This window comes from Aspergillus aculeatus (genome assembly GCF_001890905.1).
Source record: "Aspergillus aculeatus ATCC 16872 unplaced genomic scaffold ASPACscaffold_3, whole genome shotgun sequence".
Classification (NCBI taxonomy): Eukaryota; Fungi; Ascomycota; class Eurotiomycetes; order Eurotiales; family Aspergillaceae; genus Aspergillus; species Aspergillus aculeatus.
Genome location: NW_017962978.1, coordinates 2,387,744 through 2,404,642, shown reverse-complemented (window position 1 = coordinate 2,404,642; position 16,899 = coordinate 2,387,744). Strand labels below are relative to the sequence as shown.

Genomic DNA, 16,899 nt, shown 5'->3' with positions numbered 1-16,899 from the left:
GTAGGTACGGAGTACATCATCCACTTCTAACGGGTAGACATCGGCCTAGACTAGCCGCGTTTACCGACTTGTTCATTCACGCTGGGGTCCACGCATCCAGGTCTGGCGGACTGGCTTGCGGGGTTCCCTCCACCTTTCAAAGACAATGGGTACAGTACATACACATACTGTACACATACCACCCTTGAATTTCTACCATAGAAGCCTTGGGATTACTATGGTATACTGATAATCGATGTGCTCAGTGAGGCTAGTATGCTCCTTATTTACAAAATCTTGTGTTTGATCTACCCCCTCTGATCTCGTGTCAACATTCCCTGCTATCTTACCATTCTCGACTGTCAGGCTCCGGACTCCGTCATCCTGCGTCGATCAACCAAGTTGGCAACTGTCTCGTGAGCGGCCTTATGACCAGTGTCAATTAGTGCATCACCGCTCTCCGCCCACAGTGCTTTTCCATGCACTTGTCTTTTGCTGCACACTTTCGCTCAACTTGAATATTTCTCGCTCTGGCGTGCCCCTTCAGTCCCACTGCAGTGCTTTGTTACTATCCTCCACCTGCGAATTAACGGTTGTGCCCTAGCTCCAAGCGTCGCCTTCTAAACCCCCTTTTCCAACAGGCGAACCACGGCTGTTGCACAGCTAGTTTGTGGGCTGCGCCTGATACCGTTCTTTTTTATCCTTGATCGGGGTGGTCAAGGAAACCGGTCAATTATATCATAAAATAGAGAAGAGGACTGATTGTTCCGGGGGCAAAGGGCTGTCACGTCCAGCCCATCATCACCGCCAACATTCCTTCTCAAACATCTCGACGGCATACTTCTTCGAGCATACCCTTGCGGCACCTACATTCTCAAACGCGATTTTCCACTGCTGCGTCAGGCGACGTACGGCAGTCGGCGGCTGAGGGGGAAAGTCGACGGCGTTCTTCGCTATCATCGGGTAACTCAGAGTTTGTCTGGACTGACAGTGGCGATTTGGCCGAACAGCCGGCTGATGCAGAGCATCCACTACAGACTAACCTTTCAAAACGACTAGAACTAGATACATCTAACCCAATTGGCTCCCAGGACCGACCCAAACAGCCAAAGCGTATCCGGATACTAAACCAGCCATACATTGGCAGTACCGCAACCGAGAAGACATCGATTGAGATACCTCAGCCACTGCCCAGGCGGATTTCACGTGCAGAACGCATCTTAGCAACGATAATGTCCCCAAACAATCGACAAAATGCCCAGATGCATGGCCTGGTTGGCAAACCATTGCTGTAAGGCCAACTCAGATTGAGTGACAAACTATTCATATGCGCTGAGCTGACGTCATGTAGGTATTTCACGAGTGTTTTTGTATCTTTAGGCGTCTTTCTCTTCGGCTATGACCAAGGAGTGATGTCTGGCATCATAACGTATGTGTTTCATGCTCGGCAATGCCAAATTCAGATGACGATAGCTGATGAATCTTAGAGGATGGTATTTCAAGGATTACTTCAATCAACCATCACGAGCTGCGATTGGCACTGTTGTTGCGATTCTAGAAGTTGGAGCATTCATTTCATCCCTACTTGTTGGGCGAGTTGGCGATCTGATCGGGCGTCGCAAAACGATACTTTATGGGTCAATTGTCTTCTTCGTTGGTGGCGCTTTCCAGGCATTTGCGACTGGTCTGCCTATGATGATGGTCGGCCGTATCATTGCAGGGTTAGGGGTTGGAGCACTCTCTACCATCGTGCCCGTTTATCAGTCCGAGATCTCGGTAAATATTACCACTAGCCCAACCCAAGCGATTGCACGGTTTATATTGACACTGTCTCACATAGCCCCCCCATAACCGTGGAAAGCTAGCATGCATTGAATTCACGGGGAATATTTCCGGCTACGCTGCAAGTGTCTGGGTTGACTATTTCTGCAGCTTCATAGATAGTAATTACTCCTGGCGTCTCCCTCTGCTCTGTCAATGCATTATGGGTGCTTTGCTTGGTGTGGGTAGTCTGATCATCTGCGAATCTCCCAGGTAAGTGACTAAAAATCAGTCACATGTGTTTACTGGGTACATATCTCACAGCAGACCAGGTGGCTACTAGATAACGATTTTGACGAGGAAGGTATGGTCGTTATAGCGAATTTATATGGCAAGGGTGATCTGCACAACGACAAAGCCAGACAAGAATACAGAGAAATCAAGATGAATGTTCTTCTTCAACGGCAAGAGGGCGAGAGATCCTACAGCGACATGTTCAAACGTTACTACAGACGGGTATTGATCGCAATGTCAGCACAGGCATTGGCTCAGCTGAACGGAATCAACGTCATCTCTTATTACGCCCCACTCGTTTTTGAATCTGCAGGGTGGGCTGGCCGTGATGCTATTCTAATGACCGGCATAAACGCCATATCCTATCTTGCTTCTACGGTTCCTCCATGGTATCTTGTCGACCGGTGGGGAAGACGGCCAATTCTTCTCTCAGGGGCAGTGGCTATGATTGTGTCCTTGTCTTTGATCTCGTATTTCATCTATATAGATGTTGCAGCAACACCAACGCTCACGGTCATCTTTGTCATGATATACAATGCTGCCTTTGGCGCATCTTGGGGACCTATACCGTGGCTCTACCCCCCCGAAATTTTGCCCTTAAGCATCCGTGCAAAGGGCGCGAGTCTCAGCACTGCGGCGAATTGGGCCTTCAATTGGCTGGTTGGGGAAATCACACCCGTCCTACAAGCCGCAATCAAGTGGCGTCTCTACCTGGTCCATGCTTTCTTCTGTGCATGCAGTTTTGTGTTAGGTCAGTACACCCTTGTAATTTCTCGCACAGTCACGGCCTACCTGACAATTATCATTTAGTGTATTTCCTATATCCGGAGACAAGTGGTGTCCGGTTGGAGGATATGAATACTTTGTTCGGCGATGCAACGACCTCTATGCCGACTCCAGCAACCCAGGCGGAACGTGGCTCCTTGATGAGTGCCGGCTCACCTGTGCCTTCGCTCGACATCAGGCGACAATATGGTCCTTTAGGAGCGGATAATGCGATTCCTGGACTGGACATTGATCCGCCCAATTTGAGCCCTAGTGCCTATAATAAGTCTGTTAGGTCTCTAAATCCAGAGGGTCATGCTAGTCGATCGGAGGGATTCGGCGGTTGGATCTCCAATATGATAACCCGTCATAAGGGATCTGGTTCTTCGGCACAAAACAACCAATATAGCCGCCTTGGGCAGGAGGAGAATGACTAGGGCAGTCACTCATTGTATTGCTAACGTATTATTACACAGGAAACTGCGCTGCTGCCCTTTTCTGCCTCGATCGTGTTTTCGCCTTTGGGCGCACAATATTGACCTAGTTTGTTATTCAAGCAACCTGCGCTGGGAATGTTTTGCCTCTTCCGTTGTTAGATGTCGTTTTTTTGTGTTTGTGTTCGTTCCGATGTCCTCATACTGAAATTTTTGGCATAGAAGCGCGGACTACAGTTATCGCGTTGTGTTTCAGATACAGGCTAGCAGCATGACGGTGTACTGTGCTCGTGAGATATAGCCCATCTTTATATTTTTATGTAGTACTTCGCGGAACCTTATGTTCCTCTAGAAGCAGCTGCCATATACATGAAAACTCATTTGTAAGGTATGCGAACCGAGGCTAACTCAATGCGCCATGGAATCGCATCTTGAGTGTCAACACTAATGAGGTAATGTGCTTATCATGGATCCGTGTTGTCTGGGTCTGCTGTCCTCAGTACTTAGCACCTAGCCCCCAAGTGGGGCGGAAACCATTCAAACATGCGCCCGGGCTTTCCATGTTAACTCCAGGCCAACTCTCCCTTTCACCTGAATGTGCTGCGCCTTTTCCATGCCTGTCTTTGCCCCTCGCCATTTCCTTCAATCTTCTCTTGGTCCTGCAGTTCACTTCTGTCAAGAACTCTAATCCTTTTATTCATCGTGTTATCTTCCTACTTACCTTGTCGAATTCGACTCATCCCACTGCCACTTCAAATCTTTATCTAAACCCCTTACATTCTTTAAAACAGTCATCTTCTGCAGTCTTTCTCTACTGACATATGAAGCTTCCCGTGGGACTTCAAGAGATGACCCCTATTATTTGAAATCAAGTCTCAATTTTCGCTAGGTTCACTGTGCCAGATTGTGCCAGCTTAAGACTGCTATCCAGCCCCTTACACTTTCAGCTACAAAAGCTACAACAGACGTGTTTCTTACTCTTTCTTTTCCTTTTCTCTCTGAGCTATGGCCGAAACAACCGGCTCAAGCACTGGTGCCAATGTCGCACCTGATTTAAGGCGCAGGACGACTGCACGTGGGGGGAAGCCGAATGTTACATCAGATCAAAATCACAATGATGAGATGGATGTGAAATACAAGGTGAGCATCATCAACAGGTGGTATTGAAATGCAACTCACATACGTTCTATGAGGTGTAGCCTCGACCGGATTCTGACATAGCCTACTGGGAGCCTATCATCGCACCGTTGCTGCTTACAGTAATGTCTATTTTCACTCGCATGTATCGCATTGGACGTTCGAACATTGTCACATGGGATGAAGCGCAGTAAGATTGTCACTGTTCTGGAAAAGTATGTACACCACTGGGCTAATCCGTTGCTCATTGCTTTCTAGTTTTGGCAAATTTGGGTCCCATTATCTGAAGCGCGAATTCTACTTCGATGTCCACCCCCCGTTAGGCAAGATGCTGGTCGGACTATCCGGGTATCTTGCTGGATACAACGGCTCCTTCGAGTTTAAGTCCGGAGAACAATACCCTCAGGATGTCAATTACACCTTCATGCGTGTATTCAATGCTGCCTTTGGTGCAGCTTGCGTCCCTTTGGCATATTTTACCGCTCGCGAGCTCGGTTTTCGCCGAGCCACTGTGTGGCTTATCAGCTTGATGGTACTATTTGAGAACTCGTATGCGACAATCTCGAGGTTCATTCTACTTGATTCTATGCTACTATGTTTCACTTTCACAACCACTCTATGCTGGGCGAAGTTCCATCGATTGCAGACGAATAGTTTCTCCCTCGAATGGTTCACATGGCTTTTTCTCACCGGCGTCAGCATTGGCTGTGTCTGCAGCGTCAAATGGGTTGGATTTTTTTGCACAGCGATCGTCGGATTGTACACAGTTGAAGACCTATGGAACAAATTCGGCGACGTGAAGATGCGAAGGGTACGTTATGGTATATTTCAATGACCAAGACCGTTGCTAAAAAATGACAGGCTGTGTTAGCGAACCACTTGTTGGCTCGCATTGCAGGCTTGATACTTCTGCCATGTATCGTCTACATCCTCTCGTTCTACGCCCATTTCTGGATATTGGAAAATAGTGGCCCTGGTGACGCGCAAATGAGTTCACTCTTCCAGGCCAATCTTAAAGGGACTGAAGTTGGGCAGGACAGTCCTCTTGAGGTTGCTTTTGGCTCGAGGGTTACCCTGAAAAACATGGGCTACGGTGGTGGCCTGTTACATTCGCATGTTCAAACTTATCCTGAAGGATCTGCTCAACAGCAAGTCACATGTTACCACCATAAAGACGCGAACAATGACTGGTTCATCTACCCCAATCGACAGGATATGGAGTATGATGCCAATGGCCCACTGAGGTTTATCGGCGACGGCGATGTGGTACGCTTAATTCATGGGCAAACAGGCCGAAATCTACACTCGCATGCGATCCCGGCGCCAGTAACCAAAGGCCACTACGAAGTATCCTGCTATGGCAACATTACGATTGGAGACGACAAAGATCATTGGGCAATTGAAGTTGTTGACGATGTCGCTTCCAAGGACAGGAGTAGAGTCCGAACTCTTACCACGGCATTTCGCCTGAAGCACCCTGTCCTAGGTTGCTACCTGAGGGCTGGAAATGTGAATCTCCCACAGTGGGGTTTCAAGCAGATCGAAACTACCTGTGTCAAGGAAAATAAGCCCAACGATGTGTATACGCACTGGAATGTCGAGTCCCATTACAACGAGAGACGTAAGCACTGTCCTCCTTTTCTGTCATCTGCTCATCGTGGCGCTCGGTTTACTCACTCTTATTTTAGTTCCACCGGGAGATCCTGGTTCTTACAAGTCGCCATTTTGGAAAGACTTCATTCATTTGAATGTCGCCATGATGACATCCAACAACGCCCTGGTCCCTGATCCAGACAAGCAGGACGATCTCGCCTCAAAGTTCTGGCAGTGGCCAATCTTGAACGTTGGTCTCCGCATGTGTTCCTGGGATGATACCACTGTCAAGTACTATCTTCTAGGAAACCCTTTCGTATACTGGGGCAGTAGCGCCAGTCTAGCTGCCTTCGGACTTTTAGTTCTCTGGTACCTTGTGCGCTGGCAGCGAGGCTATAATGAGCTCACACAAGCTGAAATCGACCATATACATTACTCAGGATTATACCCGGTTGTGGGGTGGATCCTGCATTACTTACCTTTCGTGGTTATGGCACGGGTGACCTATGTCCATCATTACTATCCGGCTTTGTATTACGCCATACTTACATTTGGGTTCTGTGTCGATTGGTTCACTCGGTCGGCCAGTGATAAGTTGCGCGTGGTATTATACACAGTGCTGTATATTGTGATATTCGGGTTGTTCTTATACTTCCGTGTTGTGGTATTTGGTATTGAGGGCCCAAGCCAGAATTGGAAGCATCTAAACTGGCTGAGTGGGTGGAAAATTGGTAATTGAGGTTCAATCTCCCCATCACACAAAATGTCGACCTTCTTCCTAGGATCTACTGGCCTGCTCCATTGCTCCATCATTTTTTTCATTTAACATGTCCACTGGGGCGCCTGCTCATTTACTTGAGCAACCCAATCTATGTTTCATTTAACCACAATTAATGGGAGAAGCCTCCTTCCGTCTCAGATCTCTTGGAGACATCCTTGAGCAATCTGTTCTTTTGTTTGTGGATGTAGTTTGCCAGACATGTAGATACGTGAGTGAGCTACTTTCCCCTCTTGAATCCCTCCAGCTTGTTTAGAAATTAGAATTGCTAGGTGTGAGAATGAGCTTTTATTGTGCAAGTTAAGTCACACGACCCGCCTAGTTGGTTGTCCAGATGGTACCCGTATAGCCATTAGCAACAACCACCAACGACACCATTTCCACTGGTGCGCATTGCATCGTTCAGGCCCAGGGTAACGGTCCTAGGAGCGCCACGATTCGGTCCACCGGTAGCGCCAAAGCCCTTGACGCCGCTGCGGCGATCATGTAGGTCGTATTTACCGGCTTCAATATTGTGGTAGATCATGTCAGCGACCTCGAGAAACGCACATTCAACGTTATCGCCAGATTTTGCACTAGTTTCGATATAGTTCGCCACATTATTCTGGTGGCACCACTCTTCGGCTTCCTGCCTGGTCACCCTTCTCTGATTCGAGGTCGAACCGTCATCTGCCAGATCGCTCTTGTTTCCAACCAGAATAATCACAATCCCGTCTTCGGCGATTTGCCGTAGATCCTGAAGCCACTGTGTACAAGATAAGAAAGTGGAAGGCCTGGTGATGTCGAAGACTAAAAGCGCACCAGAAGCACCGCGGAAGTAAGAACGGGTTATGGATTTGTATGTTTCTTGACCAGCCGTATCCCAGAGAGAGAGTTTCATTCTCTTTTGACACTCAACGACCTTGCGCGGAGGACTGGGTAGTCCGGTGACAGCAGATTGTCCCGAAGCAGCAGCGGATGTCTGGGAAGGAGGTGACGAAACAGACGATGATGTTGGAGATCTTCGAGCATGGGAGTCTAGTCTCAGTTCAAGACTTTTTGATGCGGGCGGGCCAACTGGGACGATGCGCGAACCAAACTCCACGCCGATCGTGACATCGTGGGAGGATGAGAAGCGTCCTTCACAGAGTCGAATTGTTAACTAGATAGGGTACTGTCTGTCAGAGCCATCCTAGCTGAGGTCACTGTCCTTGAAACTCACGCTGGATTTCCCAGTTCCAGAGTCGCCAATGCAGACAAGCTTAGCGATGTAGTCCCATGGCTGTGACATGAGTATAGTAGAGCGACGAAGCTCTATGATCAAGTAGAGGAGCTTGTTTCTGAGGTTCTATAATGTCCGGCAGATCAGACTCGTGAAGTCATACTCCAGCCCCAGCTGTTGGGAGGAGCCCATCCAAGGTTTGTTTCTTTGGGGGCCGTCAGCTAAGATTGCGACGCACACTTAGAAAACCTTCCCTTGCGATCGCGGTTCAGAAATGGTAAGATTGCCTAGGATGGATGTGTTCGTTGGCTTGGGTTGGACCTTTGAGGAAAACGCGTTATTTAGACTTGCGTAGTTAGTCGTGCTTAGGCACCGTATATCTACGTATTGCGGATCCGGACTAGCACTAAAAAGTTAATGCCTATCAATACTACGTAGCAATATTGTAGTGGATTACTATGGTGGGGACTGGCTAATTGGAAATCGAGAAGCCCACTTGTACGCTAAATTCAAGATACAGTTCCGAGGTCAAAAGTGTAGAAAGGTATGTATCTCTGGTGATAGGTTAATTCAAGCCCAACGGGACAAAAATCTTCATATTTGCTGGGTATCAGTCACAAGGTAACTAATTTTGTCTGAGTTGACTAGCCCACTAACTCTTAATTCAATGAGTTAACTGAGTTACTCCAGTGCTGAGTCATCTGTTACCATGACCTTGCCCATATGACGCTGGCTGGTTGTAAGCTACATCTGCGGCCAACCCTCTTCGTCACGGTACACCAAACCCTCTCAGGCAGGCTGCCTCTCCTTCCCTTAGTCCTCCTTTGATACTCAACACCTGTAATCAAAATCACGAGGCTCCTGTTTGGATCTTTTCTTTCTCCTCTACGGAGTACCTGCTATGTAGTTCTTTCTCGACAATTCTATTGTGATTTGCGAATCAAGAACTCAGAGGAGCTCACCGCTACATTCTCGGCGTCCTTATCAGGGAGCGTGATATATGACCTAGTACTTGACACACTTTTCGGCACCAAGCAACAAGAACGATCAGGAAAGTAGCAGAGATAGGAGTTTCAAAGTCGGCTAAAGGCTTTAAACACAATGTTCTCTGAATGTATGATTCCCTGTTGAATGCTAGAAGGTATCCTATGCTACGTTTTGGGGATACCCATCTTAATAACATGCTCAGACGCCTCTCGATTCCTCGCACAATCGCAGTCCCGGTTGGTAATTCATTACGACGATGCCCGCCAAAAAGGCCATGAACGCTTGATTCAGCCGCCAGGAAATCCACGATCTCTTTCTTCACGGTCCTTTTTACAGCGAGCGGCCGTTGATCCGTATCAAACAGCCGCCTCGCAACTTTCCAATCTCGCTCCGGGCTCGCGTAGTCCGGTTCATCAAGCGCCTTTGTTCTACAGTGCCACAGATGAATTCCGAGAAGAGGACGATGAAACCGAACACGAGCGGGAAATTGCAGATTTCTATGCCTTGCAGAAGTCACGACGACATTTTGGCATCAACCATCTGATGGACTCTTCGGAAAATGATGAAGATGATAGATTCCTTTCCAGCCCAGAAGAATCCGTGCCACAACAAGTGACTCGGACAGTCTCCAAGGGCAAGGGTATTTGGAGCTCATGGCGCGAAGGCAGTCTTGACGATAATGCACCAAATCCACAGATCTTCAACAAAGGGCTGTCCGCTGAGCCTAGAGAGGAAATGCAAACGAAACGGATGAGCTTCCAAAGAGGCGAGAATCTCGTTGATGTTCGCTTGGAGGACACACTTATATCGGACGCCCATTCCGAGGAAGCTACGCCCCCGGAATTAGGTGATGATACCCCGCCCTCGATCCAGCGATTTCGGGAAAAATCAGGGCTTCGAATGAGCATACTTGGAATAGGTTCATCCACCCTGCCACCAGGGCCAGACAACGCCGAGGCGCAGGCGCTCTTCCAAGGTGAGAGCTCACCAGCTTCATACCAAGAGTCGATCACATCGGTTAGGGTCGGCTCACCTGTCTATGACGCTTTCTGGGGCCAACTATTTTTTATATCCATCGCTTGCCTCTTTGCCACTTCGTTCCTTATTTATCTTCATACTTCTACACCCTCTGACCTACCTAAATGGGGCGATACAGCATACTCAACTATCCACAACTCGTTCTTTAGGTTGGCAATTTTTACTCTGGTCTCGATATCTATATCTCTGCTTTGGCTCGCATTGCTACGGTCATATGTACGCGTCCTAGTCTATGTTATCATATTCGTCGTACCGGCCATTTTGTATTCCTTCTCACTCTATTCTTTCATCTCGAGTTTTCGTGGCGCCTGGCATGGGTCGAGCATCCAAGACAAAGTCATGAGATGGGGGTCAGCTATTCCTTTCGTGATAGCCAGTGCTTGGATTTATAACATCATTCGCAGCCGTCGTGCTATAGGCCGAGCAGTGGGCATACTGGAATTTGCCTGCCGCATCCTTGCCGCAAACATCGAGCTTCTGATTCTTGGCTTGGGTGTCCTTTTGCTCATGGTCGTGTGGACGTGGGGTTGGATGCTCATGTTCACACGCGTGTTTCTAACGGGACATACCTCAGGTTCTATGCTTGTTTTTAAGGATCCGAGCAGTTGGTGGTTAGGAGCCTATTATGTACTGATCTACCTGTGGTCTTTGGGAGTCATCTCTGGTATTCAACGTACGATCACAGCTGCAACAGTGAGTCAGTGGTATTTTCACAGATACAGTACGCCCGCTCCAACATCCAGACAGATCATACAAGCCGCCGCGTATCATTGCCTCTCAACATCTTTTGGCACGGCTTGCTTGTCTAGCCTTCTGGTCTTGCTAACTCGGCTTCCACTTCTGCTGCTCCCCAAACGGATATCTTCTGTTTTTAGTCTTTGTGCCTACTCCCTTGTTCCGACTCCATTGGCCGTTATCACAAATCCTCTTGCCCTCACTTATGCTGCAATTCATTCTCAGCCACTTGCTGTATCAGCCCGTGGTCTGATGCAGATGACAAACCTGGCGCCATCAGCAGCCATGACACCTTTGCATCCACGGTCATTTACTTGGTCTCGCGAACAATGCGCACCCCTTGTCTCATACCGGCTATCTAAACTTATCCTTCATGCTGCTCGCCTTATGATGTCACTGGCTCTTGGTTTCGGAGGCTGGGTTAGTACTGCGCGGAACTTCCGCGTGCCCAGTGAAAATGGCGCGATTCATGGGAGTCTCTATGCCTACATGATAGGGTTGATCGCTGGAGCGATTGGCTGGAGTATCTTGGGAGCCGCCGAGAGTGTCATTGCTGATATTGTCGATGCGTCTATCATCTGCTGGAGCAGTGAAGTTGGTACCTATGGACGGGAGGCCAGATATTGTCGGGAAGCTGGCTGGCTCTTTGGCCAAGAACCTGCTCCCTCGGTCAGCTATACAGTTTCTAGCGAACCATGACCCACTGACCTCATACAATTCTGCGTGCGGGGCACAGGTCCATCAAAAACAGTTATATGCGATGATCATGTGGTACATATGATACCAACATGTCCTTCCTCGTGGTACCTCGGTCATCTTAGACAATCGCAGATAAGTGATTTCCATAAACCGACTTACCTGGTACTTTGTGTTTGTTTTATATCGTATTGTGCAATCTTGTTACAGTCATATGATTCTGCTATCTCCATTTCCCGTGCACTGTCCTGCTGCTTATTAGTTTTCTCTCTCAAATTCATCCCATAGATTTGCAATTTCATTGTATTATCTTCAGTAATTTATACTAAACATCACGTACCGTACCAATAGTAATCTCAAAACATAGGGCTAGGAGTGAACCACAGCTGAAAGCGGTTCAACGAAGATGACAAGACAAGTCACGGTAGTTCTTATGGTATCTATTCTACAAGGGTTGAATCGCTCTCTTAAACTACGTGTGCACTAGATGCGGGGATGCCAAGGTAAAGCACAGTCACAATTGTTGGGAGTAGATCATGATTTAGAAAAGGGCAAAGAGGCGCAACTCGGACACATGACAAGGTAGGTTGGTATCATAAAAAAAGAATTGGCAGCAAGCAGTGTCCTGCAGACCACCTCAGAGCGCTCAAAAGCCAAGGTGGAAGATGCAAATGGGATATCGAGCAATTAAAATCCAGCTGAGCTAAACATCAAGCCTACTGCTCCACCCAATGCCTTCCTTCGTGCACCACTCTTTCAGGATTGCGCAACTGAATTTGATAATCTCAGAAGGTGTACTGGTTTTTCTCAACGGAAGAAAGTACTCAATGGATAAGTCACCAGCTTTTGAAAGTTGCTTTCCCTGCTCCGAGAAATTCTTTGACCGATTGGACCATGTGACAGGAAATTCACTAGCAAGGACGTTCTCAGAAAGACCGCGTGAGCCCTCCAGCCATAACTTTTGAGACTCTCGGTAACACTCAGGAAGTCGATGCTTCAGCTCGTTGAATTCCCTTCGGGCTTTCCTATACTCGTCCAGTGCAACCGCTGTCCCGTCGCTGCCCAATGTAGAAATAGCAGTTTGCTCCTCAGGTACAGCTGTAACTGCAAGTCTTTCCAAATCAAGTGCATGGATTGCATCATACGAGACAGCACCAAGCATAAGACAAAGGCTGTGCAATCGGGGATAGGGTGCACTATTTTTCTTCACCACGCGCCAATAGGCAAGAATGGACAGCCATGAAGAAGAATCGGCCACTTGGCGACTTAGAGCCTTGAGGTGGTCATCTGCGACAAAAGCCAGGATGAAGCATATGATAGCTTCCACAGCCGTGGCAACCGCGAGTTTTTCATCGACAACAGTCGCGTTATCTTTAGCTGTATGACGTTCCGCGGCATGCTTCAGTTCTCGGCCAAGGTTCCCATATTTCTGGTATTGCTCCTTCCACGCCCGACGCTCACATTGCCGAGATGCAGCGCTGCCTGTTTGAGGAGATGGTGGTTTGGTAGGCGTCGGCCACTCTGCTGTATGTTTCACACCGGACTGCACGAGCTTTCTCTCGCCAGTACCTCCAGGCACTTCATGTTGACCAGAACAGCTGATACTTTTGCCTGACGTTGACTGCATCTGTTTTGACCTATCCTGCAGGAGATGTTTGGTATGCGGGCTCGGAATTTTGGGGGACTGGGACTGATCAACAATGACAGGGGGTTTTGACTCTTTCGAGCATTCCTTCGAAGACATATTTGCCGTGTCATTTTTGGCTTTGAAATCGTTGCGAGATAACTTGCTGCCGTTCTCTGCACGCTCAGATGCTGTAGCCTTCGCTACAGCTTGTCCAGATATTGTAGCGTGAGAAATATCAACACTTCTTACGGGTGAGCTTGATGTACCTATCTTCCTCTTACCGGAGAACTTTAGAAGGGCTTCAACCCGCTTCCTGTTCGCTCTGCCATACCTTAATCTGACGATAAACTTCGTTCTGGCATGACTTGAGTGGTAACTCGTTCGTGTATCCACTGAATTCATTACAGCGTCCTTGGGTAGGTGTTGAGAGCCAACTTTTGTAGTAGTTCTAGATGAACCAACGTCCGAAGGTTCTTGAAGGACGCTCGATCTTCTAATGGAACCAGGGTTCAATGTTTTGTTTTGCCGGCTGGAAATGGGTGACAAGTTCATGTAGGTAGAGCCACGAACAGCAGGTTTGGCTTTTTGCAAATTCGAAGCATCGATATTTGACACATCTGGGCGCTGCAAGGAGTCTAAAGACACAGAATCCACATTTTGCATCGACAACTCTTTCTCCAGATCCGGTGGAAGTGTTGGAGATAGAAGTCGAGGCAGTCTTGGGCTGCTTGAGACTGGGGGCAAAGTCGGTGATAGGAGAGCAGGAAGTCCATTGCTCCGCAGTCGTCCCACTTTGGTGGATTCTACTGTAGGATCAGTAGACAATTTGGTTTTTTTAAAGGAGACATGGCCCTTCCCAGTTGATTTCATTGGCTCATTATCGGCTTCAAACGGATGTTTGCGATCCATATTCTTGTCACCAGACGAGGATTGCACGTTGCCTGGAGCCGCCCTGTCTACCGATCCCTGTATATCGTCAACGAAACCACTGGCTTTGTTGGTTGAGTGGCTTCCATTGAGCGTTTGAGCGGTCGATGATTGGGAAGGGGCTTCTTGATTGACAGAGGAGCCAGAAGGGGCGCCTGACTTTCTCCTGTTTTTGTAGTCATTTAGGCTTATTTTCTTCTTCAGGGAACTATAAGAAGGTGTGCTAGCTGCACTCTGAGGCCCGGATTGCTGATCGGACATCACGTTTCCTGCACTGTCAGACCAATCGCCCACAGCGGCTAACAAGGATTCTTCGTCGTGATGAGTCAAAAAAGTCATGTATTGGAGTTGCTGTTCCTCTGGCGTGAAAGGGCCGTCATCACTCACCGCCCAGTTGTTGACAAAGCGCCCTCCAAGACGGAAAGGCACATCAGTCGGGACAGTAAGGAGGAAGGGGTAAAGTGGAAGGACTTGATCTTTAAGTCGCTTCAATCGCCGATCAATGGAGTCTTGATCTAGATTGTATTTGTGTTCGCTCGCTTTCTTGGTTCCTCTCGATTCGGCGTTCGCGGGGCGACGAAAATGCTCTCCCGACATGGCAGTCCGTCAAATGGATGTGTGGGAGATTGACAGCAGCTAAAGCAGGCATGCAATTCCTTGTAAGAAGGTCTCCACCCACACTTGAGCTTCCTAGCTCCAATACCCTTCTTTGCTGGCTTCTCTAAGATGACTGTGCGTTTGCATGTGTTATTTGCGATCTGGATTCCGATGAAGTTGAACATCCAAGCAGCGGTATCGCATTCGGTCTGGTGTCGTGATTCCGGTTAGCTTCTCATCAGTTCGTGATCGATCTATATAGTGCCCCACGCCTTGATCTGATCCTTGGGTCTCCTTCGAAATCCCGGCGTTCCCTTCAGCCGCGCATAGCCAGCTACCGTGGCAGAGCCTGTTCAACAATATTCAGTCACAGACCCTGCGGTCCACAGTAGTGATACTTCCTCTATGCAGATGAATCTTCAGGAGTTTCGGCCGCCCTGGGCACGAGGTGGGTTGCCGACCAGAAGCCGATACCTAATATGCTGCACTATCGAGCGCCCAAGCCAATGCCGAACCTATGGCTGTAGTTTCTGGCCATAAGGATAGAAAAGAAACCCCAAGCCCAAGAATTAAAATAAGCGATGTCCCTAGGCTCACAGCGAAAGGGGAGTAGAGGGTCAATGTCGAAGATGAGCCGAACGGAGTTTGTTGTTCAGTAATAGGTTAGGTCAATGCTCCGGCCGGTTTCTAAGCGGAGCCGCTTGGCAGTAACTTGATGGGCGCGCGGAGGGAGTATGGTGCAGTACTCTCCGTACTCCGTATAACTACCAGTACATGGATCAGTTCTCGGCTCTAATTCACAAGAATCTTTAGGATATTGACTTCTTGTTTGCCATCAATTCCTTGTTGTGCCTTCTTGAAACCTTCGCTTTTCCCATGATCTTTTCTTGCTGTCCGAACTCTCAACGCAGACATTAACTTATGTAGATGTTTGTGGAGTTCCTTGGCAAGGATACTCCGTACAGGCCAGCTGAAATCAGATTCATTGGTGAGAGGTTACCGTTCGACCTCGTACACACTGTACAAATGCATAAATACCACTATGAACGGTCGGAAGGGGCGAATTTATTCCGCCAGAACGCTCGAAAATGCGCCTGCTGGCCTAGACTGGACACTTCGTTAACTTCCTTGGGTGTTAACTCGAAGGCAAGTGCACGCAGGTAGCTACTCAGGCGGGATTCTCTACTACTGGTCGTAATCGCCACGGAACCACAATCCATAACCCATCTCAACAATATCTCTCCCTCAGTGACCGCATACTTTTTGGCCAGACCGGACAACATCTGATCAAGGGGACCGCCTCTGGCGCGATTGATCGGAGTCAAGGGACCATAGCTAGCGGTTGTAATTCCTCTCTCTCGATGAAATTCTAGCAAACTACCATGTTGAAGGTAAGGATGGAACTCGACCTGGTTGATTGACGGAGGCGTTGTGGCTGTACCCAAGATGGCTTCAAGGTGCTCCTGGAGAAAATTGGAAACTCCTATGGACCGGGCTTTGCCAGCGGCCTTAACCCGTTCCATGGCAGCCCAAGCTGTCTGGAGATCACCATCGGACTCGGCAAAGAACGGCGAATGGATCAAATATCTTCATCTCGCCCATAAGTACTTCACGAGTTTTAATGCAACGGATGCCGGAGATCTAGGTACGGTATACTTACAAATCGACGTAGCTGAGTTGGAGCTTCCGAAGACTCAGATCGATGGCCCCCGGGATGTCAGCGATGTTGGTATTCACCTTCGTCGTCACAAATGGGTCTTCCCGATTAATGCCACTTTCTTTAATGGCAAGACCCATTTCAGGCTCCGTTCCATAGATCTCAGCCCCATCAAGGTGACGGTATCCCAATCGGATAGCCGTTTTTATGGAATCGACAAGTTCGCGATCTATACTCTCATCCGTTGCCTTCTTATACCAGGCAGTCCCACAGCCGTACCCAAGCTGTTATGATCATTAGTATTTATGAGCCGGAAGACACCGCCGGTAAAAAGAGGCGTCGAGACACGCGACGGAGAGAAGGGCATGGAGCAACTTACCAGTGGAATGTTTATCCCATCACTCAATCTGACAAATGGAAAGTTCCGGGCTGTGGACGACATTGGGCATACGTATGCTATCAATCCAGAGCTGTGACTTGTAAAAGTGAATCAATGTATAACTACTCATATTTGAGGAGTCTGAAGGTTTGACGTCATCCTTAGATATGCGGTCAAGTTTCCGAACCTTAGCGGAGAGGCGCTAAGTTACTCCGCATACATTACAAGATCTCATCATTACCCATACCAAGTTTCCGAATGAGACACAATATAGAAGCTCGTATCGGCTCACTTTTGATGAGCAGTCCGCACCA

At 48.3% G+C, this 16,899-nt stretch overlaps 6 protein-coding genes across 6 annotated transcripts; 3 read left to right on the top strand and 3 right to left on the bottom strand.

The window, feature by feature from the left end:
- Positions 1 to 1,211: 1,211 nt before the first annotated feature.
- ASPACDRAFT_50659 (putative MFS monosaccharide transporter) lies at positions 1,212 to 3,236 on the top strand (the record flags this gene model as incomplete). Its single annotated transcript, XM_020202372.1, has 6 exons — positions 1,212 to 1,270; positions 1,331 to 1,408; positions 1,467 to 1,755; positions 1,820 to 2,013; positions 2,073 to 2,785; positions 2,845 to 3,236. 6 exons carry the CDS (start codon positions 1,212 to 1,214, stop codon positions 3,234 to 3,236), a joined length of 1,725 nt encoding a protein of 574 aa, XP_020059658.1.
- Positions 3,237 to 4,238: 1,002 nt separating this feature from the next.
- Positions 4,239 to 6,702, top strand: pmt2 (protein O-mannosyl transferase; the record flags this gene model as incomplete). Its single annotated transcript, XM_020202371.1, has 5 exons — positions 4,239 to 4,373; positions 4,433 to 4,560; positions 4,629 to 5,181; positions 5,232 to 5,991; positions 6,059 to 6,702. The coding sequence occupies 5 exons, from the start codon at positions 4,239 to 4,241 to the stop codon at positions 6,700 to 6,702; spliced, it is 2,220 nt and encodes a 739-aa protein (XP_020059657.1).
- A 391-nt stretch (positions 6,703 to 7,093) lies between these two features.
- Positions 7,094 to 8,011, bottom strand: ASPACDRAFT_1886299 (uncharacterized protein; the record flags this gene model as incomplete). Its single annotated transcript, XM_020198416.1, has 2 exons — positions 7,094 to 7,882; positions 7,943 to 8,011. 2 exons carry the CDS (start codon positions 8,009 to 8,011, stop codon positions 7,094 to 7,096), a joined length of 858 nt encoding a protein of 285 aa, XP_020059656.1.
- Positions 8,012 to 8,990: 979 nt separating this feature from the next.
- On the top strand, positions 8,991 to 11,682 carry ASPACDRAFT_76389 (uncharacterized protein). The gene is made up of 2 exons (XM_020204697.1): positions 8,991 to 9,056; positions 9,132 to 11,682. The coding sequence occupies exons 1-2, from the start codon at positions 9,044 to 9,046 to the stop codon at positions 11,399 to 11,401; spliced, it is 2,283 nt and encodes a 760-aa protein (XP_020059655.1). The 5' UTR covers positions 8,991 to 9,043; the 3' UTR covers positions 11,402 to 11,682.
- A 419-nt stretch (positions 11,683 to 12,101) lies between these two features.
- ASPACDRAFT_50655 (uncharacterized protein) lies at positions 12,102 to 14,549 on the bottom strand (the record flags this gene model as incomplete). Its single annotated transcript, XM_020202370.1, has 1 exon — positions 12,102 to 14,549. One exon carries the CDS (start codon positions 14,547 to 14,549, stop codon positions 12,102 to 12,104), a length of 2,448 nt encoding a protein of 815 aa, XP_020059654.1.
- Positions 14,550 to 15,438: 889 nt separating this feature from the next.
- Positions 15,439 to 16,684, bottom strand: ASPACDRAFT_76386 (aldo/keto reductase). Its single transcript, XM_020204696.1, has 3 exons — positions 16,586 to 16,684; positions 16,210 to 16,490; positions 15,439 to 16,136 (listed from the first exon to the last, which is right to left on the bottom strand). Exons 1-3 carry the CDS (start codon positions 16,646 to 16,648, stop codon positions 15,590 to 15,592), a joined length of 891 nt encoding a protein of 296 aa, XP_020059653.1. The 5' UTR covers positions 16,649 to 16,684; the 3' UTR covers positions 15,439 to 15,589.
- Between the last annotated feature and the right edge of the window lie 215 nt (positions 16,685 to 16,899).